Consider the following 23973-nt stretch of genomic DNA (forward strand, 5'->3'; position numbering starts at 1 on the left):
AAGGCCACAGAATGATATATATATATAGACAGATACAGAGATATATATATACACGTGCGCACACATACACACACACACACACACACACACACACACTATACCATTTAAACAACTACTATGTTCTATACTTAAAAATTCAAGTATAGAAATATACTCTGTAGTGCTGAGGTAACACTGTAACTTTTCCTCAACATGACTACATAGGTGTTTACGGTTAAGTGTGACTATTACTGTGAAGTCTCAAGTCACTTGATCAATTCCATTTCAATTTTAGACCAAAAGCAGTATATTATACATGCACCTGAAGGAAATATCAATATGTCTGTGTCCGTGTATGTGTCCGGGGTTGGGGGGAGGGGAGAAGAGGTATATGCCAGGGAAAGGTTGACTGAACCACACAGAGAGCTGAATGTTAGAAGTCTGCTGTACTCGGTAATACAGAAACATACACAGTCTTCGTGTTCAAAGTCTTCATGGGGATTTCTTCTGTAATTTCTAGAATGGAAAGAAGAAGTTTTAAAGAAGTCATTTTTCTACCTATTCTGGATGAATATTAAAAAAATGTTAACTGCCTGGGTAGTAAGAAATTCGGCCTCACCTTAAGAGAAACCTAAACTTTGTCCCAGCTACTGGGGCTACTTCTGAAACCCTGGTATTTCCTGAGTGACAGGAGCATCTTTTGTTATTTATTGTAGGCCCCTGAACACACCTGATGGTTTATGCTAATGAGATGACTCAGGGTGGAGCTGTCTACACCAGAAAGACCAACCATACGAGCAATCATACGTATGTAATGAAGCCTCAATACAAACTCTAGACACCAAGGCTCAGGTGAGCTTCCCTGGTTGGTAATACACTGTACGTACTACTGTCATGTATTGAGGATAGGAGGTAACACTATCCATGCCTCCTTGCAGAGAGATAATCTGAAGTTACATATTTGGACCCCCTCCCAGATTTGGCCCTGTGCATCTCTTCTCTTTGCCTGGTTCTAGTTTTTATCCTTTCCCTATAATAAATGTAGTCATGAGTACAATAGCTTCCACAAGTTCTGTGAATCCTGCTAGCAAATTATCAGACCTGAGGGTGATTTTTGGAAACCCTCTGAACTTGCAGTTGGTGCCAGAAGTGAAAATGGTCTTGTGTGAACTCTTTTGTCTGAGCCTGTAGTTGGTGCCTAACTCCTTATACTTGGGGTTAGAAGTTTTGGGCAGACTTCTGGAGGACTGTGCCCTTAACCTAACTAACTCTGAGTACTGCCCAAGATGTCCCCACACTCCCACACGAACAATATTTCCTATGTCTTCAGAAAAGGCCTAGAAGCAATGCTAAGCAAGCAGCTCAGATTTGTGGTTCCTAAATATTAACATCCTATAACAGGAAAAACTTCCATGTTTGGGGAAGAAAGAGTATACATGATAAACCTAGGACAGCTTGCAATGTCAGAAAGCAATAATTTATCAAAGACTAAAGACTCAGGTCAAAAAATACAGGAGCCAATACAGCTAAAGATAAAAAAAACCCTGAGCATCCAAAAGTATAACACAAATACTATAGATCAAAACACACTAAATATATTAAAGCTCAGAAAAAAGCGGGGCAGTGGTGGGAGAAGAAGAAGGGAAAGAAAGGAAGGAAGGAAGGGAGAAAGGAAAGAGAAAGGAAAGGAAGAGGGAAGAAGGAAGGAAGGAAGGAGAAAATTTTTAAAAGTTCTCTGCCTACTGTGGGGCATTTTGTGTCTAGCCAGATCTGAGTTCAAAGGGAAGGACCAACTTTCTCTAAAAATGGCTCCTGTCCTAACAGGAACCCTAGATAAGAAAATACTCTCAAAAGCTGCCTCCTTAATAGATAACTACAGGAGCTGGAGAAGATATTTAGAATCTAGTGGAACAAGCAAGAAGGCATCAATGAGTTTCTAAAACTGTAAGCCTTATGAGATCCTTCTAATTTACCAAATTATTAATATTTTATGAAAGATAATCTTGAGAGAAAGAATACAATGAAAATGAGGCAAGAGATATCAGATTGGGAAAAGATACTGGATTGGAAAGAATACCAGGTTTCTTGATAATCTTGGGTGAATAGGTTAACTTTCAAGCTTTCACCTACTAAACTTGCCCAGTCAACCTTTAAGAGCAAAAAGAAGGTAATAAGATATTATAGGTAAGATCTGGTTTGTGAATCATAGGTAGTAGTACTAATACCTAATTTACATGGATGTGATTCTATCCTTGATCAGTTTCAACCAGGTACCTACACTTGCATAGAACAAGTAAAAATGATGACACTTCTTCATTTTCACTGCTCAACTGCACTTGGTGACCAATGGATTTGAGGGCTAAGAAAAAGAAGTTAAGAATGTCTTTGAAGTTTCACACAAGGTTATCAAAACAGGAAGCTACTCCTACTTGTTGATGCTGACTACCAAACCATCATGAAAGAGCCAAGTGTGTTGGAAGGAGAGTGAAAAAAGCCTTCTGATAGAATGAAAGCTTCATGGACATAACTGGAAAGACAGATAAGGACCAGAACAGGAAGGATTTTATGTGTCAAGATAAAGATTCTGAAGCATTAGATAATGGTGAGCCTCGGGGGATCCGAGCAGGGGAACATCATCAAGGGAGGAATGTGCATGAAGACAATCTTGGTGGAAGAATACAGCCTGCAGACAGGCTGTCTCATTAGATGATGAGGCCCTAAAACTAGTGAGGGGTGAAGAGACAAAGGAGAGTTATTGATAATAAATCTCAAGCAAAATAATTGTGCTTCATTAAAGAGAGAAATGCAAGTGGAAAAGAAGGCTTTTGCTTTTAATAATATAGCAGAAAATGTCAAAGTATAATATAAAACATTAATTAAAAAATTTTTTTTTACATTAAAAAAAAAATAGCTGAGCAAGGGAAGAAAATGAGAGAAATCCACAGAGCCCAGAATGTCATGAATCCCAAGAGGTAGCTGAACATTAAAATTTTCTGGTGGGCCTGGAGGCTTAAAGATTTGGCACTAATAGGCTATGAAAGTGAGAGAAGAAAAATCCTAGGGTCTACACAAACTGGGGAGTCCACTGAAACCCCCCTCAAAAAACTGAAACCTCAAATAAGGAGCCCATGGAAAAAGGGTAAATTTCAAAAAGATCCTTCACCACAGAGAAAAAACAGTTGAGAGAACATTATGGGTTTAATAATGGCCTTTCAAAAGATATGACCATGCTTTAATTCCTGGAAACTGTGACTGTGACCTTTTTTGGAAAAAGGAGAAACAGACAGAAGACGTGGCAATGAGGCAGAGATCAAAGTGATGTAGCCACAAGGATGCCTGGAACCACCACCAGTAGCTGGAAGAGGCAAAGAACAAATTCTCCCCTAGAGAATACAGTCCTGCTGACACCCTGATTTCAGACTTCTGGCCTCCAGATCCGTGAGAGAATACATTTCTGTTGTCTCAAGCCACCCAGTTTTTGGTAATTTATTGCACCAGTCACAGTAAACCAATATAGAGACTTGCCCCACTTAGCCTTGGTTTGGGGAGAGGTAGACAGAACATGTTCCCATGAGAATTCTGGCCCCTTGCATGACTGGGGCCAGAACTTTCTAAACACTCTCTGTGGCCCAAAATAATTGAGTTTAAAGTGGGCCAGGGTAGACAGTGTCCCCAAAGAATTAAATAAATGTTCCTTTAAAGTGGACATCAACTGAAACATCACAAAACAGCCAGCCAGAATCAACTTCGTCAGAACTCTAGAAAGCAATCAAACGTTTACAGCAACCAAGTGAATGTTGAATCAAAGAAAAGGCAACTTGAAAATGGCAGGAAAGATCTGTGTTTTTATTTGTGCTTTACCAGCTCCTTTCTAGCTTGGTGGTGAGCTTGAAGACAGTAGCCCATGTTTCCAGTGTGGGACCCTGGTTCCTAGTTCCAGGAGGAACAGAGCAAAAGTACTGCGCTTGTTCTAACCTGTCTGGGAGCTACTTGAAGGGCTTACATAAGGTGCTTGTCTCTGTTTTGCCTACTTGGAACTCACTCAGGATGGAAAAATGGTGGGCACTGCATGAAAACCAAAGGCAAACAAAAAACCCACAGCTGCCTGGGGCAAAAGATTATGGATGAGACAGGCAATAGATTGCTTAAGGCCTGGGAGGAAAAGCTTGGGCAATTAGGGCATTAAAAAGTGCCTCTCTGTAAGCTGAATAATTTAGAAAGCCACATTCATGCCCAGGGCAGTATGCATACACAGAAAGACCTGAGAAGACCCTAAGCATTTGATTCTGATAAAGGTAAAAAGCTTTTTTGGCCAAATGTGGCTGATCTTCAGGGCTCAGTGAAAACAGGAAGAGAAGCCTGAGGCCTGGCTGAGCTGAAGGAGTGGACCAGAACAGAGCCAATCTTTAAAGACTGGGAGAGGTAGGTATTTTGTTTTTAAATTTTTAGTTCCTGGAGGTCAAGGAAATCTCTGTCAAAATAATAGCTGAACATAAGCTAAAGGAACAGAGACTTCAGGGACTACATACAACCAGGAATACAGTCTTTGTAAAAATAGTTTGGAAAAGTCATAAACAAACAGACTGTAGCCTTCAATCATCAAACACAGCAAACCCTGGGGAAGAGAACCTCATTTCCAGAGTCACCAAATTCAAATATCCAGTTTTCAAAGAGAAAAAAAAAATTACAAACATACAAAGATATAGGAAAGTATCGCCCATTCACAGGAAAAAATAATTAACACAATCTGTCCCTGAGGGAGCGCAGATACTTGGACTTATTAGACAGACTCTAAATCAACTGTCTTAAATGGAAAATAACTGACTAATGGAAAGGTCAATGGAAACCGCATACAAAGAACAAGCCAAGAAAACAATGTATCAACAAAATGGGAATATCAACAGAGAAATTATAAAAGGAACTAAACAGAAATTCTGGAGCTGAAAAGTACAATAACTGAAATTAAGAAGTCACTAGAGAAGCTTAACAGCATAATTTAGCACACAGAACAAACAGTGAACTCGAGGATAGGACATTGAAATCATCCAGTCTGAAGGAGAAGAAAGAAAAGAGAATGAATTAAAGTGGACAGAGCCTAAGGGGCGTCTGAGACACAGGCCAAGTGGAACAACATACACACTATGGGAATTTCAGGAAGAAAAGAATATAAAGAATATTTGAAGAAATAATGACCAAATCTTGATTGCAGCAAGAGAGAAGCAAAATACCAGGATACTCAATAAGATTAAAAGATTAATTTCTAATCAGAAACCATGAGAGCCAGAAGGCAGTGAGACAACATATTTAAAGTGCTGAAAGAAAAAACTATCAACAAAGAATTCTCCATTTTGCAAAACAGATTTTTTTCTTAATTTTTCTTCACAAATTAAGGAGCAATGAAGACATTCCCAAGTAAACAGAAAGTTGAGGGAGTTCATTACTGCTAGAACTGCCCTCCAAGAAATGCTAAAGGGATCCTTCAGGATGAAATGAAAGGATGCTAGACAGTAAGTCAAAGCCATATTGTTGTTGCATTTTTTATTTTTAACTCCACTTTTTGTTTTCTACATGATTTAAAAGTAAATACATAAAACACAGTTAAGAACTTATGTTTTGGGGAACATAATTATGAAGATATAATTTCTGACAAGAATCTAAACAGGGGCAGAGCTGTATAGAAGCAGAGTTTTTGTATGTTATTAAAGTCAAACTGGTATCAATTCAAGTTAAATTGTTATAAATTTAGGATGTTAATTGTAATCCCCATGGTAAACACTAAGATCTTAAAAAAACACACACACAAGAGGAAGTAAAAAAAGAAAACAGTAAACTGCAAAAAATGAAATGAACACAAAAGGTGGCAGTAATGGAGGAAATGAGGAAAAAAAGGTACAAGGCTTCTAGAAAAAAATTCCCAGTAAAATGGCAGAAGTTCTTCCTTATCAGTAACTATTTTTTTTTCTTTTTAACCAAAGCCTAACTGACCCGGGGAAAGGGAAATACCCACCTCTTTTCTTTACCTAAAGAGGAAAAATTTTAAAGCTGAGTAACACCTGTGAGGGTCACAGCCCAGAGGCACAGGCTTACTAAAGACTGAGAACTGATCATAAAATTATAGAACACTTCCCCCACTTCTCCTCCCTCTATACTTTACTACATCATATGGGCTCCTGTATGATAATAGGGCATTACAGCTGAAAGAATGGGCAAAGCTCTGACCATATTTAAAAAGGAATCTCTAGGGAAATCATAAGACAACAGAAGGAAATTTGAGCCTCTGGAACCTACAGCAACAGTAAACAATAAACACAGCCTAACTCCTAGCCAGATAAACATAAAACCTTACAATAAAGGCCTATTTACCTCAGTTCCTTTTCCCCAGTACATCATGTACTGCTATCGACCAAATACTACAAGGCATTCTAAAAAGGAAAAAACACAATAGGAAGAGACGAAGCAAGCAACACAACCAGACTCAGATATGGCAGAGATTTTGAAATTATCAGATGGGGAATTGAAAATAACTGGGATTAATGTTAAGGACACTAACAGAAAGGGTGGACAATATGCAAGAACAGATGGGTAATGTAAGCAGAAAGATGGAAATTCTAAGAATTAAAAGGAAATGCTAGAAATCAAAACTCTGTAACAGAAATGAATAATGCATTATACCAAAAAATTTATACCCAGGTACAGCATGTTCAAACTGCAGAAAATCAAAAGACTACCTTTGGAAAAGATAATGCCTAGCAATTTTCCACCAGTGCTAGGAGACACAAATCTTGACTCAGAAAGTCCAATAAATCCCAGGCTGTACAGCTGGATAAATAAAAGGATGAAATGGTAAAAGGTTTTGAGTTGGGATGACAAGAAGGATGGCTATAAACAGAAAAACCCAACCCAGATCCCATCAGGGGAAGCTGTTTGAGGAAATGATTCCAGTGGCAGCAGCACTAAAATGAACACCCATGTGTGATAGGGAATCACATATAGAACAGAACTCGGGGGAGGGCTAAAATGTCATAGAGAAGTTGTCAGAACAGCCACAGAAGCTGAAATCACAGAAGTGGATGATATAAGTGGGAGAAAGAGAAAACATATCCTCGAAGACACTAGCCTGTGCCTTATCCTGACTCTCTGTTTTCTGAATTATGGAATGGAGAATATGTCAACTAATGACCTAGCTCTTCACATTTTTATGCAGCTCACCGAGAAAAGGTATGCTTTATAAGTTGTAAAGGAGGAAGTACAATGTCAGTTATGTTTCCTTCAAGCTGTTATTTTAAAATACAGTGATCATTTTGATTCTCGGGGAAGAGGACAATTTTAGGATCAGCAGATAAGCTAATTTACCTAGAAGCATGTATTTTAATATACCAATATAATTTTTAGATTATTTCCAAAGCAAAAAGTAATCATCCTTTTAATTATTATTATCTTAACATTTATAGTATGGCAAATTTCTGGAGAAAGAGCAAAAAAAGAAAAAAAGTATAACAATAGTACTATCTCTTACACATATAATTGATGGCATCACAGTATTTTCAATAAAATGAAAACAAAAATGAAAAACAATTAGCACGTTCTATAATCTCCTCACCTTCTGTTTGAGCCTCATTCAAAAACAGTTTTAGCTTCCTGCTCCGAAGGCCAAACACCTTGGCTGTTTCATACAGAAGACCTTGGTGGGTCAGCCCATTCTGCCCAAGTGGATTTTCAAGCAGGAGAGTGCCTACTGTTCCCATTAAACACTCTACAGAAAAAAAAAAAAAACCCAAAATGGATTAAATCCTGAGAGTTCACCCTCTAGCTAGTGGATCCCTAATGGAGGTAGTGAGTAGACAGTTCTAATGGGTAGAGCTAAAGGCTTTGAAAGCCAGCAGTGGGTACAAGAGCAAGAGTGGGATTAATTGTACAGTCTGCAGAAACAGTCTTAAATATTTCACAGGGGGAAAAGAGAAAGGGAAGAAGAAAAAACAACTAGTATAAAAGCCCAGTAGTTTAGGGAAGAGATATTCAGTAAACAGTCAAATGAAGCCTGAAGACAGTAATAAATGTGCACAATGAGGACCCCAAAATATCAAGGAAAAATAAGTATCGATCTAGTCTGTTGATTAAGGCATGGATATGTACAACAGTTCTCAGAACATTTTCCAAGAAAAAAAAGGCAAAATTTAAGACTACAATGTTCTGATATTTAAACAGTTCAGCTTCATTTAGCTGTAATTTTTACCTAACCAATTTACCTCATTTCCTGACCATGTCAGATGGAGGGGTGTTTCTACATAAATACACCAAAAGAAAAAAGCTGTGAGTATTCCCCAAAGAAGTGTTGGAGTCTACATTTTAAATTACTAAGTTGAAGCTGACTTTAAAAATCCATATAAATCAGAGAGATTGAACATTAAAGGAAATCTTAACATCTAACACACCATAACCTGCCTGCTGAGGGTGTTCACAGCTGGGGGAGGCACGCACCTTGTGGGTCTGCATTCAAGAGCTGTAGGTTGATATATTGACAGAGAAGAGTACTAGGACTGTTGACCACAGAGGGAGTTGATCCTGCAGCCACGCAAAGCGTTTTTCCACTAAGACTCAGTAAGTTGGTTTGGTTTTTTATTTCTAAAAATAACAACAAAAAAATCATTCTTTCAGGGGGAAAGTTCAGAGCTGAAGTCATTCACTTTTTCCTATTTAATTATTAAACTATCATGTATCTTTACAGTGATGCTTTCCACTTTATTTCTATTTATCAAAGGATACTGTCTTTTCTATAAAATCAGGCTTTAATGACATGCAAATAGTAGGAAATCTTAATGTTGCAAAATAGCATAATATTCATAACTTATAAGGCAAATTGTTTTTTCCCCTTTTAGTATTTTTCCTCCATATTATAGCTCCTCTTAAAATTTCCTCCTATATCAGAATCCTAAACTTTACCATGAAAAGGCGGCTTATATTAAAAAAAGATAATTATGATCAGAAGATAAGCTGACTAATGAACATATGTGGAAAAGAGCAAGACACACAGAACACACATAGTGTAATTTCATTTATATACAATTGAACATTGCTTAGGGTAGAAGATTAGTTACAGCCACTATGCCACTAAAGGTTAAGGTGGGGCTCAGGCATTACTCAGCTTTCACAGGCTGCCATCTGCTGGGTCAGAGGGGACAGTGAGCTAGACAGATGTGAGTTCCAGTATGTCCTTGCTTCTTATTCTACAGTGACTTGAGATAGAGATCCAAGCTGTCCACTGACTTACTTACCAGCTCCCCTTGGTGGATCCTGGTGACAGATTTTTCTCAGAGCCCCCAGTGAACCATCTGTCTTCCAGACCTTAACTTACTCAGTTTCCCCACATCATGTTTGCTTCCCTTATCCAGCCCTTAACAGATAAAACAGCAAATGGCTGTCCACAGTGCTTCTATCAATTTACAATCCAACAGGGAATGACAGATCCTACTACATAATATCCCTGACATCTGATATTGTGAAATTTTTCTAGTTTTTGCCAATTCGGTTGCATGTGATAGTACCTCATTGTGGTTTTTCCTATTGAGGTTCAGCAGTTTTCCCTTTATTTATTGGCTATTTAGATTTCTTCTTTTAAGCTACTGATATTTAAAAGTTTCTGAAAATGAACATTCAGGTTTGTTAAGTGAGTGTACTAGTTTCCTTTGTCTGCTGTAAGAATCACAAACTGGGGAGGGAGGTGGGGTGGGGTGGGTGCGACGGCTTAAAACAACAGAAATTTATTGTCTCACAGTCTCTGTAGGTGAGAAGTCCAAAATCAAGGTGTCAGTAGGGCCATGCTCCCTCTGAAGCCTGTAAGGGAATCCTTCTTTTCCTCTTCCTAGCTTCTGGAGGTTCCCAACAATCTTTGGTGTTTCTTGGCTTGCAGGTTTGCCTAATTCCAATTTCTGCTTTTTTCACCACATAGCCTTCCCCCTGTTTATGTCTTCACATGGCCCTCTTCTTATAAGGACACTAGTCATACTGGAGTAGTGCCCACCCTACTCCAGTATTACCTTAACTAATTATATCTGCAATGGACCTATTTCCAAAGAAGGTCACATTAGATGGTACTGGGGGTAAACATAAGGACTTCAACACATCTTGGGGTAGAGGTGGGGGATTGGTGGTGATGTCACAATTCAACCCATGACAGTGGGAGGAAATGGACTTATAATTCTTTAAAATTTTATTTAAGCTTGTCTCATTGAGAATCTGGATTTAGCAAGACACAGACACTATGTTTAATAAAGTTAAAACACAACAGGGAAGTCTCTGAAGCCTAGAATGTATCACATGGCTAACAGTAAAGGGTAGGATTAGAACCTTCATCTCCTAGTAAGTCCAGTGTTCTTTCAGCCATATCACACAAAGAAAGCATAAAGAGACACTTGCATGCAGGAACTACTGTAGAGGCTGGCCCTGACTCAGAGTCAGGAAAAAGGCAAAGGTTATGTTACCAAATTAAGATCCTCAATGATCAATCTCGTGTCAAAGGACACAGATGAATATCTTTTGACTTTCTACATACCTGTTTCACCATGGAAGATGGCCAGCTCTCTATTTTTTACACCAAAAATGCTAGTAACAACACTCTTCAGCTTTAGAAGGTCCAACCTATTATCTCCTTTTGGATTTTCCAGAAGTAGTACTCCACCTAAAAAGCCAAAAATATAAGTGAAACTGAAGAAAAAAAAAGTTAAATTTGAATAAAAAGTCAAGGGGAACACATCATTTGTATATTTTCTTTGGTAAATGCCTATTCACGTCTTTTACCACTTTCTAATTAGATCTAAAAGAAACTGATGAGTTTTGAGACTTCTTCATATATTCTAGATACATCCTTTGTTGGATATGCAGTTTGCAAAGATCTTCTCCTAATCTGTAGCTTGTTTTTTCATCCTTTTCACAGGATCTTTCACAAAGCGGAATTTAAAATTTTGAAGTTCTATTTATCAGTTTTTCTTTTTATGGATTGGACTTTTGGTATAAAGTCTTAAAAACTCTCTGCCTAATCCTGAATTCTAAAAATTGTTTTTTTCCTAAATGTTTTATGTTTTTTTAAAACTAAATTTATTTATTTTATTTATTTATTTCTGACTGTGCTGGGTCTTCGTTGCTGTGCATGGGCTTTCTCTAGCTGTGGGAGTGGGGGTTACTCTTCGTTGCGGTATGCAGGCTTCTTACTGAGGTGGCTTCTCTTGTTGCAGAACACAGGCTCTAGGCGCGAGGGCTTCAGTAGTTGTGGTGCATGGGCTTAGCTGCTCTGCGGCATGTGGGATCTTCCTGGACCAGGGCTCGAACCTATGTCCCCTGCATTAGCAGGCAGATTCTTAACCACTGAGCCACCAGGGAAGCAAGTCTGTGATCCATTTTAAGTTAGTTTTTGTAAAAGGTGTAAGAGTTAGGTCTAGGACATTTTTTTGCATGTGGATATCTAACTGCCTAGTACCATATAACGAAGACTACTCAATTAAGTTGCTTTTGCTCCTTTCTCAAAAATCATCTGGCCACATTTTGTGGTCTATTGTGAGTCTACTTCTGTATTCTGTATCTGTGACAATGATTTTTGTGTCTATTCAATGCTCATGCCACACAAGTCTCCAGATAAGTCTTGAAGTTGGGTAGGGTAATTTCTCCCACTATATTCTTATTTTTCAAAAGTGTTTTAACTATTTTATTTTTTCTCCTTCAAGAAAATTTGGCTATATCTACAACAAAATATTGCTGAGATTTGACAGGACTGAGTTAAACTTATATATTAACTGGGGGAGAACTGACACGTTTATTATATTGAATTTTCCAACCCATGATTATGGCATGTCTCTCCATTTATTTATTTATTTAAATTTATTTATTTATTTATTTATGGCTGCGTTGGGTCCTCGTTGCTGCACGCAGGCTTTCTCTAGTTGTGGCGAGGGGGCGCTACTCTTCGTTGCAGTGCGTGGGCTTCTCATTGTGGTGGCTTCTCTTGTTGTGGAGCACGGGCTCTAGGCACGTGGGCTTCAGTAGTTGTGGCACGTGGGCTCAGTAGTTGTGGCTCATGGGCTCTAGGGTGCAGGCTCAGTAGTTGTGGCGCATGGGTTTAGTTGCTCCGCGGCATGTGAGATCTTCCCAGACCAGAGCTTGAGCCCATGTCCCCTGCATTGGCAGGCAGATTCTTAACCACTGTGCCACCAGGGAAGTCCCTCTCCATTTATTTTGATCTTTGATTTTTTCATCATTATTTTGTAGTTTTTGACATAAAAGTCCTGTACCTGTTTTATTAGATTTACACCGAAGTATCTCTTTTTTGAGCAATTGTAACTGGTATTACATTTCAAATTTCATTCTCCATATGTTCATTGCTAGAATATAAAAATTAATTTTTGTATGTTTATCTTATATCCTGTGAATTTGATGAAAACCTTTTTCTTCTTTTTATAAGCAATATGATTTTTTAAAAAGTAATAGATTTTATTCAGTTACTTTGGAAACAAACCCTCCCAATTAAAGCTTAAACCCAAATGGTATATAGAACTAGCCAAAATACTTTAAAATAATATAGAGATCATTTGTAGTTTTTTCCTCATAACATGAATGCTTTCAGTCAGACAGTAAATTATAAACCATATCACATCATGTTGATGCAGATGATAAATTGTGGTTGCATTTGAAATCAATCCTGGGAAAATAATCTTGTTGGAGTTATGAGCTCTTCCTAGTTGTTTGGTCAGTTGGTCCAGAAAGAAGCAGTATTGAAGTCAGCAGATGGGGGAGCTAGGCCCCATCTGTTTTGTCACTGCTCATTCTGCTGGCCTTCTGTGACTAAAGCTGACAAAAAACCCTGGCCCTGTTGACATTTCTTATGCACATCCTCTGCTCCTGCGACTAATTCCTTCCACAGGATCACCTGTCTCCACCTAAGACAGGCAGAATGTTGGCAGTGATGGATCAGCTCACATGCCACACATCACTGAACTTGTGCAGCAGTGTAGAGGACCACGTATTGCCCGAGGTATCATCACAGGTCCAAATGGATATACAAACATCCTGGGAATAGCTGGTAACGGTGCTGGTGGGCAAAGCAATGGAGGGGTCCCAGTATACATCTCAGTCTGCAGATTCCTTGCAATTTTCTATGTAGACAATCATGTCACTTTTAAATAGAAACAGTTTTATTGCTTCCCTTCTGATCTGCATGCCTTTTCTTTTCTTTTTGTTTTCTTGCCTCATTCTACTGGCAAGAAGCTCTAATGCAATGCTGAATATCAAGTTGATCAAGTTCCTCTCCCTATTTTTCTGACAGTTTTTTTTTTTTATCATGAATGAACACTGAATTTTGTCAAATGCTTTTTCTAACTGGTATAGTCTTATAAGCTTTTAATCTGTTAATATGGTAGATTATACTGATCGGTTTTTGAATACTGAACCAGCCTTGTAATGTTGGACTAAACCTCACCTGTCATGATACATAATTCTTTGTATATACTGCTTTATTCAATTTCATGATTTTTTGGTAAGAATTGTACATTTATATGCATGAGAGATATTTGTAGTTTTCTTTTTTTGGTATTGTTTGTATCTGGTTTTGGTGTCAATACTTTATTATGGAAATAAAGTGAGTTAGGGAGTGGTCCTTCCTCTTCTATTTTCTGGAAGATCTGTGTAGAACTGGTGTTTATTCTTTTAAAGTCTGGTTGCATTATCTAGCAAAACCATTTGGATCTGGAGATTTCTTGAGAGTTTCATTACATTTTAAAAATTGCCATATCTTTTACCTTTTGCCTCAGTTTCCCTTCCTCCCTTGCCCAAGACTTATTATGAACTTTGTTTTTCAAGTCCATGTTCTCATATTTCATAATTCTATATGTTTATAAACAATGTGTGATGATGTATTTTTAAAATTTACATGAATGCTCGCTATTGTATATTTAATTGTGAAACTTGCTTTTTTCATTGAAAATGTTTTTTAAATATAGAAAAATTTATACATAGAGATACATTTCATTACTTTTAACTGGTATGAGGAACCGACTTTATGAATATGTCTATGTCCCTTTTTGATGGACATCTGTATTGTGCAACACCATCAGTGATGGCATTAAACTCAACTAGAAAGTCAAATTTACAATCAAAGTTTCTAGGGAGTTTTTAAATTATGAATTCAATCTCCTTAATAGCTATAGGGCTAATGAAATTATCTATTTCATATGAGTGAGTTGAGGCAGTTTGTGCTTTTTGAGAAACTGGTTCATTTCATCCAAGTTGTCAAATTTATGTGTAGAGAGTTATTCACAGTACTTGCTTATCTTTTTGATTTCTGCAGTCTGTATTGATGTCCTATTTTATTCTTTTTTCTTTTTTTTGATGTACAGTAAACTTTTACTATTTTATTCTTGATATTGGTAATTAGTGTTTTCTTTGGTTCTATGTCAGTCTCACTAGAGGTTTATTGATTTTATTAATTTTTTCAAAGAATCACATTTTTTGTTTTATTATCTTTATTGTTCTATTTTCAATTGCTTTGATTTCTGCTCTTATTTTTATTTTCCTTCTTTCTGCTTACTTTGTTTTTTAGATTCTTGAGGTTGGAACTTAGATTATTGATCGAAACTTTCTTCTTTTCTAATGTCAGTCTTCAGAGATACAAATTAGCTGTAATCCACATATTTTGATACTGTATTTTCCTTTTCATTGAGTTTTATGCATTTGTTTTTCCTTAACACTTTTTCCCTGATCATGGATTATTTAGAAGTATGTTTTTTAGCTTTCAAATGTGTTAAGATTTTGCTTTTACCTTTGTTATTGATTTATAGTTTGATTTCATTGTGGTAAGAGAACATACTCTATATGATTTCAACTCTTTAATCTGATGAGGTTTATTTTATGGCCTAGGCTATAATATACCTTGGTAAATGGGAACTTGAATAGTATGTGTAGTCTGCTGCTGTTAGGTGGGGTGGGTGTTCCATAAATACTGATTAGATTCTGATTTTCTATCTAACTGTTCTCTCAAACTATAATTACGGATTTTTCTGTTCTCGTTCAAGGTCTAACAGTTTTTGTTTTATGTATTTAAGCAGCTCTGTTGTTAGGTATATATACATTTAGGATCATTATATTTTCCTTTGGGTTGACATTATATCATTATTTAATATCATTGGTAATTTTCTTTGCTATAAAGTGTACTCACTGAAATGAACATAGACACCCTGCTCTCTTTGAGTAATGCTTGCATGGTATATCCTATTCTAGCCTTTTACTCTCAACCTACCTATTTTGTTATATTTAAGGACTTTCTTGTACACAGCAAAAAGCTGGGTAATGTGTTTTTATGATTCTGCCAATCTCTATTAATTGATGTATTTACACCATTTACATTTAGTGTAATTACTGATGTTAAGTTTAAGGCTTCCATTTTATTTTCTGCTTCATATTTGTTCTACTTTCTTTTTCCATGCTTCCTGTGGGATACTTGAACATATTCTAGAATTCCATTTTTATTTGTTTAGTGTTTTTGTATGTATCTTTTAGTGTAGGCTTTTATAGTGGTTGCATTAGTTGGTACACTATATATACATAACCACTGGTGTTGACATTTTACCAGTCTGAGATAAGTGTAGAAATCTTAACTCCCTTTACATCCCTTTGCTCTTCCCTATTTATAACTATCTTGAATATTCCTTGCATATGCATTTAGAGGTTTTAGTTTTTGTTGCAACCATCAAACATAATTTTAAAAATTCAAGAAGAAAAAGTCTGTTGAATTTATCTATATTTGGACTCTTTCCATTTTTTCCCTCTGTTCTGATGTCCCTAGATTTCCTCTTTTATCATTTTCTGTTTTAAGAATTTCCTCTAGCTATTCTTTTAGAGTAAGTCTTGCTAGTAACAAATTCTTTTAGTTTTCCTTCATTTGAGAATGTCTTGATTTATCCTTTTACCTTGAAAGATATTTTTGCTTGATATAAAATTGTGGGTTGACAATACTCATCTTTTAGCATTTGAGAAATGTTGTCCTTTCATCTTCTGACCTCTACTGATTTCTGATGAGAAATCCAGTATGATTCAAATTGTTTTTCCCCTAGAAGTTAGGTATTGCAACATCTCTGTCACTGCTTTCAAGATGTTTTCTTTGCCTTAAGTTTTCAGAAGTTTTACTATGTTATGTCTGATGCGAATTCTTTTGGATTTAACCTGTATGGTGTTTTCTTAGCTTCTTGAATCTTTAGGTTTATGTGTTTTGCCAAATTTAGGAAGTTTTCAGACATTATTTCTTTGAATACTTTTTCAGTCCTGACCTATCTTCTCCTCCTTCCAGAATGCAGTGACAAGAATGTTAAACTTTTGTTACTATCCCACAGATCCTTCAGGCTCTGTTCATTTTTTTCAGCTTTTTTGTTTTTAACTCTGCTATTCAGAATGGGTAATTTCTATTATTATTTCTTCCTGTTTATGGATTCTTTCCTATCTCTTCTATTCTGTTGTTGAGCCCATCCACTGAGTTTTTGTATTTTAATTATTGTATTTACCAGTTCTAATATTTTAATTCTATTCTTTATATCTTTTACTTGTTTACTGAGGCTATTTTTCACTTGTTTCTATTGTGTTTGTAATTGCTCTGTGAAGCATTTTTGTTATGGCTGCTTTACATTCTGTCAGATAATGTCAACATTTCTCTCATCTTGCTGTTCCTATGTACTGATTGACTTTTTTCATTCAGTTTAAGATCTCCCAGTTCTTGGTATAATGAGTAATTTTCAATTAAAACCTGGACATGTTAGGCATTATGAGACTCCGGTTCTTATTTACAGCCTCTATTTTAGTTGACTTTGTTTGACATTACACTGGCGAGGGAAAGGGAACACTACTTCATCACTGATTAGTGAGAGAAGTCTGGGTTTGCTATTTAGCTTGCATTGACACTGAGGTCGGGACTCCTTGTTACTTCTGGGGTGGGGGGTGGGGTGGTGGTGGTGAGGGGTAAGGTGATGCAAGAAAGGAGTTCCTGCTCTCCTCTAGACCTCCACTAACACCTCCCCTGGCCACAAAGGAGTAGGAATGCCTCCTTACTGCTCCCCATGTGGCCTTCACTGACATCTTGACAGGGTGGTGGGATATGTGGCCTCACTACTGCTGGGCAGTGGTGAGGGGAAGAGATGCCTTGTTATTGCCTGATGGGGATAGAAGTTTAGGCTCTCCACGTGGTCTACAATGACACTAATGGGCAAAAGAGCTCGTTATCACCCAGGTAGGATGAAAGTCCCAGCTCACTGCTTGGTCTTCTCTGACACCACCATGGCAGTGAGGGCTTGAGGGTCCTCAGCCTGGCAAAGGTCTAGGCTCCCCACTTGGCTTTTGCCGGTGTGAATGGTAGTAGAGCCTAGTTTCTTTTGTCTTGCTTGGGTAGAGTAGAGCAGTTACTGTCTGGAAGTTTTTCTGTCTTGCTAGGTTGCCACTCTCCTGGTCCCACCTGCAGAGAGCAGGATTTTGTTGGGATATTTACATCCATGTGCATTGGCATTTCCAGATTGCCAGCTTCTTCAGCTCCAAGCCTGGGATACATGAAGCAAAAAGAAAAACCAGGGAACTCTCCACTGTTTTCTTACTTGTTCCCAAGATCCCTATTTGGTCTGCCTTCTTCCCTCCACCATTAAGAGTCTTCTTATGCTTGTTTTTATATATCATGTCTGGGGTGTTTAGCTGTACTTTGTGGGAGGAATAGGGAAAAGTATGTCTACTCCATCTTTCTAGAAGTGCTAGTTCAATCACTTTTGTGGATTCATTTTGATGACAATTAGAAAGAAAAAGTTATCCAATTTTACCAATTCTCTTGTAATAGCCTTAAAAACATTCATAGGCTTAATTAAAAAATAAAATACAAACAATGGAGTTCACTCTTACCTTGCTCACTGCCATCTGTACAAATGTTAAGATTGACATATGCACAAGCAGGGCCAGGCATGGAAGATCCTCTGGTGAGTGTAATTTCCAGGTCAGACCCTTTTAACTAAGCACATGAGAATATGTGACCGGCTACCTGTAGCATCTGACCACAGTGTCGAATAAGAGCTCTATACAATTCTGAGAGCATATTCAGTCTCAACACTAAAACAATGAAGAGCTACAATTTTTCCCCTCTTTTTTCCTTGTTCCTTAGAAAGCATGCAAAATAGAAAATGAAACCATCTTGTAACTTGTGCCACTGAAAAGACAGTCACATTCAGGTCCTGCTTTTCTATTCCATTTGTCCCATACAAAGTAGAACAGGGCAAGGAACATATGACTGAATAAATGACTAACTGATATAGAAAAGAATTTTTATCAGACATACTTCTGAATTATTGACCAATACCTTTCATGTCTTGGTCAGATTTTCAGAGTTACATCTAAAATGTACGAACAGGAAATGAAATTGTATTTTTATGTAATAACCTACTACCATAAAAGTAAACTGCTTTTCAAGTCAATTGCTCTTTATGTTTAACAGTAAGCACCAGAATCCACAATACTGACTTTTCTAGTTTTAGATAAAACAGCACCATACAGTCATCTAACCTGGTAATTCTTATGTATATCCTAGTTCCCAAAGAGAACAGCTCTAATTTCCTTTTTTTCTCTTCTGGACTCTACTCACTATTCTCCAGAGCAATACTTCAGGACTAAGTACTATACTAATTGCTACCAGGGGACAGAACATCAAGATATAACTACATAAACAACATAAAATCTAATCCTAAATCTCTTAATGTCCAACAGAACTCAGAACTCACCTGCATTTTTTCTTGAATAAGGATTTCATCTGATGTAGGAACTGGATATGGTTTTAAAGGAGACTTTATGGTGGCAAATATGAACTCTGTGTGGCTTTCGATAACATTATTCAGATACTTTCCTTCAGATTTTGCTTTATAATAAACTGTTATTTCATCAGTTGGAACCAGACTGCACTGAAAGCACATAGAGAAAATTTAAAAGGGAAGCACATTTGTCAATTGAAATGTAAGGCGCTGTTAAACAGGGCTGATGATCTTACACTGAATCATTATGGAAGGGTACAGTATCCTGACCAATTCTCTGAAAAAAGCAGTGATCAAGTAACAACTCATAAAGCTCTGAACTGAGACAGAGGTTACAAGTATCCCATTATCTGCTGGAGTGGCCACCTCAGACCCTGAACTAGAGGTCTCAGAAAACTGGCCAGAGGAGGAGGACTTGTGGGAGCCCTCCTTGGGACAGAAGCTCCCTGGCTCTCTCACCCAGTAGGGGCAGGCAATATGTTCTGTACACCTGCCCTGGCTCCCAACTAATGAGGAAGAACCACCTCACTCTGTCCAGATCCAACAATCTCTTCCTGAGCTAGGAGTCCTTCCACACTGACTGCATCTCTGCCCTTCCTTAGAGACATTTGCTGTCAGCTCTGATGACCTTATGTGCCAGTCAGGAAGACTATCTATTCAGAAGATGGCTTTGTCGAAGCCCTAAAGAACTGAAAAAGGAGGACAAGGAGCACATGTTAGCTGAAAACTTCTGATCAGAGAAACAAAAGAGCCACATCCAGCTTGGGAGTGAACAAGGAGAGAAAGGAAGTGGCCTACCTCTCCTAAACAGTACAATCTGAATGGACCACAGATCAGTGACTAATCATCATTAATGAATTACTATGGTTTATATTACCTGCCTCTCCTCTCCTCCCCCCAAACCAAAACAAATACCAAACAAAAAACCAAAACAAAACTTCAAAACAGTAGCTTGTTCTTAATCTGACAAGCTGACCTTTTTTCGAAGTTTCTGGATACGATTGATGACTTCCCGAGCCACTCCTTCATCCACCATTGACTGGTCAGGGGTGACGTCTAAGAGAACCAAAGCCTGTAGGAATGAACGGTGTACACCATGACAATCAAATATAGAAAAACGGTTCTTTCAAACTCAGCAAAATGGTGTTTAAATTCTCAGAAGTCTATAATGCAGCACTATTTAGTCACACACCTGAGCTAAACACAAAATTAACGTGGTTTCTTTACGTTTGGGTCCTCCTTTGTAAACAGCTATTCCTTCATCTCTGGAGAAAGGTGAGACTTTTCATTTTTCTTCTGTAGGGTGCTGCTCATAGGAGATGTCTGGGACCGACTTTCAAGAGTCTCTCATGTAACTCTGCTTTTTGTCTATCTAAGGAATAATATCAACTCTTCTAATAAATAATATCACCAGTCATGAAGCTCTTACAGCAGCACAACTTTTCACAATGGATCCACCACAAACAAGTGCACTGAAGAGCTCAAAGCCGCCATCTCTGTTGTTTTCTTTAACCATGACTCTATTCTTTGGTTTGTTGGTGTGATTCAAGACACAATTTCTACAATGGGCCACCAAACTTCTTTTTTTTTTTAATTTTTTTTTTTTTTTTTTGCGGTACGCGGGCCTCTCACTGTTGTGGCCCCTCCTGTTGTGGAGCACAGGCTCCAGACGCGCAGGCTCAGCGGCCATGGCTCACGGGCCTAGCCGCTCCGCAGCATATGGGATCCTCCTGGACCGGGGCACGAACCCATGTCCTCTGCATCGGCAGGTGGACTCTCAACCACTGCGCCACCAGGGAAGCCCACACCATACTTTTTTATATGGTTTAGTTTAAATTGCCACCTTCTTGTCAACTTTAACTACTTTTTTATCTCATTGGTCATAAAGGCTGTCAATGATGTGGTAATAATGACAGTGTCACTTCTATTATAGAGGGGAATATACGTATAAATTAGGCATCATCCCCATTTACGTTTTTGAGGACACTCAATCAGAGAAGTTAACAAACTTGCTCCACTTCATGAAGGCGCAGGAGGCAAACTGGAAATGGATAATGTGTCATGGCAGGGCAACCATGGCCCACAATACACAAATCATGTCAAGAAACTCAGAAGCATCACAAACAACACTTCCTTAAGTATAGACGACTTCAGGACTCTCTCATTTGGCTGTAATCAGAAAGGACTGCACCCTCTCACTGTTTACAGATCTCTTTCCCTGGCCCCAATTCCTTCTTTCCTAGTTTCCTCACCTTTGGCTCCTTACCACTGTCTGCCCACATGGAGTTCTGTCTACATCATATTTAAGACTCTGTGTATGGGAATTCCCTGGTGGTCCAGTGGTTAGGACTCAGTGCTTTCACTCCTGGGGATCTGGGTTCAATCCCTGGTCGGGGAATTAAGATCCCATAAGCCACATGGCATGCCAAAAAAAAAAAAAAAAAAAAAAAAAAACCCTGTGTAAAGGCTGGAGGAGGTTGGCTTGCCTCATACGAGGCATCTTTCCCTGTATATGGCATATTAAGCACAGAGGGACTCCAGCAGGTCCCTCACTCTCACAATGGAGACCTTACAACCTATCTGCCTGGAGAAGTCTGGTCAAGAGTGAAGAGAGACGCTGTGATCCATTACAACAAAAAAACACAGACCCCAGAATGCAAAACTGCTTGTACATCCTCTTCAAGGGGTGCTCTCTAACCACTCCCACTGCTACCCCAGACTTCAAATAGGAGCACTTATTTCTACTAGATAACTTATCAAGTACAGTAATAAGAATTGACTTACTTTTCTATCTCCATGACAGACTCATTCCTTGAAGGGTGGGATTACATCTTACTCATTCTTGTATGACCCAACACTTAGGACAACTGCATGCATAAAGTCACAAAATATCTATTTATGTATTCATTAAAGAAATGCATATGTCAAGAAGTTATAATAGAGGAGTTTAATAAGGCCAATCTAAAATAAATAACTGGTTTATTTTACCCTGAGACAAGCTGCCAATACTGTCAGGAGAGGCACAGGTAAATGTTTTCTTCTCTTATGTTCTTATCTTTTGGTAAAGAAATATTCTAGGGAACAGAAAAATACCTGAGCATCTGAGTGTGCTTCAAACTGTGTCGTTCCACCTGTTGCCTGATCAAAGGTGTACATGAGGCGGATATCTTCTTCATGCAATTCATGGCCTTCCACAACAATGGTCCCTATTGGGGAAACAACTGCCACTGTTACTCAATCAGTACCCCACTCCTCAAGCTGCCCTGCTACCAATATATTTTGCCACTCTTTAATAAAACCTTCATATAATCAAGCTACACAGTCTTCAAGAGATCATGTCCTCTGGACTCATGTCATTGTGCAGGTCAAGGATGAGACAAACTTTCTGTAGACTGCACCATGCTATCTTGAGGACACTTAAATCACCACTGATATTTACTGTTGCATATAAGCTCCCAGGTCCAAAGACATGTGCCAGAAGGCAACGAATCTCCACCATAAACATGAGCAAGCATGTTTATGATGGAGAAAGCATGCTATAATGAAGAAAGCACAGTCTGTAGAGTCAAACTGGACTTAGGCCCACCACTCATTGGTTGCAGGACCCTGGTGTTCTGTTATCTGCCTATCAGAGTGCAGTGAGGGTGAAAAAAGGTAGACAGTGTGAAGTTCTGAGCATCACGCCTATTCATGGTAGGCAGAATGTATAAACAGCTAAGGATGGCAGTTCCCATCATCAGGAAAGCCTACTATGGTAACTCACAAATGATCTTCTTGGTCTTTGAGCAACTGGCTGTCATTTTCACTTTATGTCACTGCATTCTGAGAACTATTTTGCTTTCCATCAATGCAGAACAGTCCATTCAGAAACTATAGCTTAGAAACTGTAGGCTTTCCATTTCAAATAAGGTTTATTTGAGGAATTTTTAATACTTCGGCTAACTGGTGAAACAACTTAAGATTTGTGACTTAAAGGCTGATCCTTTAATTTTGTTAATTTAACAAATCAAGTTAAATTAGTACTGACTAAACTTTTAGTTGCTAGCCTCTTATGTTTTATAAATTTTACCTAAAAATTTGGGGAATCTTAGGTACATTTCCCCCAGTTTCCATAACTACCCATCTGATTTCTGAATCTTTAAATCTTTCCTCATGACACTTCCATGCTTATGGTTTTCAACTTCAGAGGGAACCCTAACAATCAAACAACTCATGCCCTAGGATTGCTACAGGATGTCAAGTGGCCATAATTAGACCACATATGATTCTAATCATGGCAGAGCTGAGAACTCCTGGGCACCTGGAAAAGCTCCCTAAAGATTTCCTTCAGTGTACTTACCAAAACTATGATTATGTCCATAAATCTTTAGTGTCTGCCAGCACCATGAGGGTAAGGACAATGTCTGCCTTATTTAACTCTATGTTCTCAGTGCCAACCAAACAGAAGGGCCTTAAAAAATATTTGCTGAATGAATGACTCCAGTCTTACTCAATTGAGACCAACATACGTATTCTAGATATTTTAGAGAAACTATGATAAGTTCTGACCCAGTCCTCCTTCGCAAGAAGCCCCAAACCTCAATGCTAAATCCCTTTCTCTAAAAATACTTAAGTATTTTAAAATTAAAATTTAAATTTTGAATTAAAATTAAAACATAACTTTTTTCTTTTGAATATCTTCTAGTCTTCATTCTGGCACCTCTAAAAAGTCACCATCTTTTTCTCTACAAGCAACATCTGATAACAATAACACTCTATACCACTGGCTGGTGAATCTCAGGGGGTTCTGCTCTCTCACTAGGGTAGATTTTTCTAGGCCCACATTAGCATTTATTGAGTTCAATGGTAATGTAAGGTCCACCCCTCTGACTCAGTAATTTCTATCTAGAAATCTAGCCAAAAGGAATCAATTCCACAAAACACTTATATGTGAAAATATTCACTGAAATATTAGTTGTACTATTAAAAGAATGGAAACAACCTAAAGCACCAACAATAAGAGACTGGTTAGACACTATCCGGTATCCACACGAAGGAAAATATTTTCAGCACTTACTGAAACAGCATTTTAAAGACTAAAACACACAGAAATGTTTATAATGTAAAGTGAAAATGCAGACTAAAAATATAAATAAAAATAAAATAACATAAAATGTAAAAATATATGAGTGAAAAATGTGAAATTTAAATT

At 37.9% G+C, this 23973-nt stretch overlaps 1 protein-coding gene across 13 annotated transcripts in view; it reads right to left on the reverse strand.

Moving 5' to 3' along the window:
* Window positions 1–410: 410 nt before the first annotated feature.
* Window positions 411–23973, reverse strand: part of IARS1 (isoleucyl-tRNA synthetase 1) — a gene marked incomplete at its 5' end in the record, with an annotated part of 73446 nt that continues 49883 nt past the window's right edge. For 7 of the 13 annotated variants that reach the window (XM_079706555.1, XM_079706563.1, XM_079706559.1 and 4 more), the window contains 8 exons: window positions 411–495; window positions 7580–7732; window positions 8458–8601; window positions 10529–10654; window positions 17887–17992; window positions 18756–18932; window positions 19759–19854; window positions 21876–21988. In XM_079706555.1, coding sequence (XP_079562681.1) covers window positions 413–495; window positions 7580–7732; window positions 8458–8601; window positions 10529–10654; window positions 17887–17992; window positions 18756–18932; window positions 19759–19854; window positions 21876–21988 — 998 coding nt within the window. In that variant the 3' untranslated portion in view covers window positions 411–412. Of the gene's footprint in view, window positions 496–7579; window positions 7733–8457; window positions 8650–10528; window positions 10655–17886; window positions 17993–18755; window positions 18933–19758; window positions 19855–21875; window positions 21989–23973 lie in introns of all 13 variants that reach the window. The other 6 variants (XM_079706552.1, XM_079706562.1, XM_079706558.1 and 3 more) reach the window with 5 other exon arrangements.

This window comes from Hyperoodon ampullatus (assembly GCF_949752795.1).
Source record: "Hyperoodon ampullatus genome assembly, chromosome: 6".
Classification (NCBI taxonomy): Eukaryota; Metazoa; Chordata; class Mammalia; order Artiodactyla; family Ziphiidae; genus Hyperoodon; species Hyperoodon ampullatus.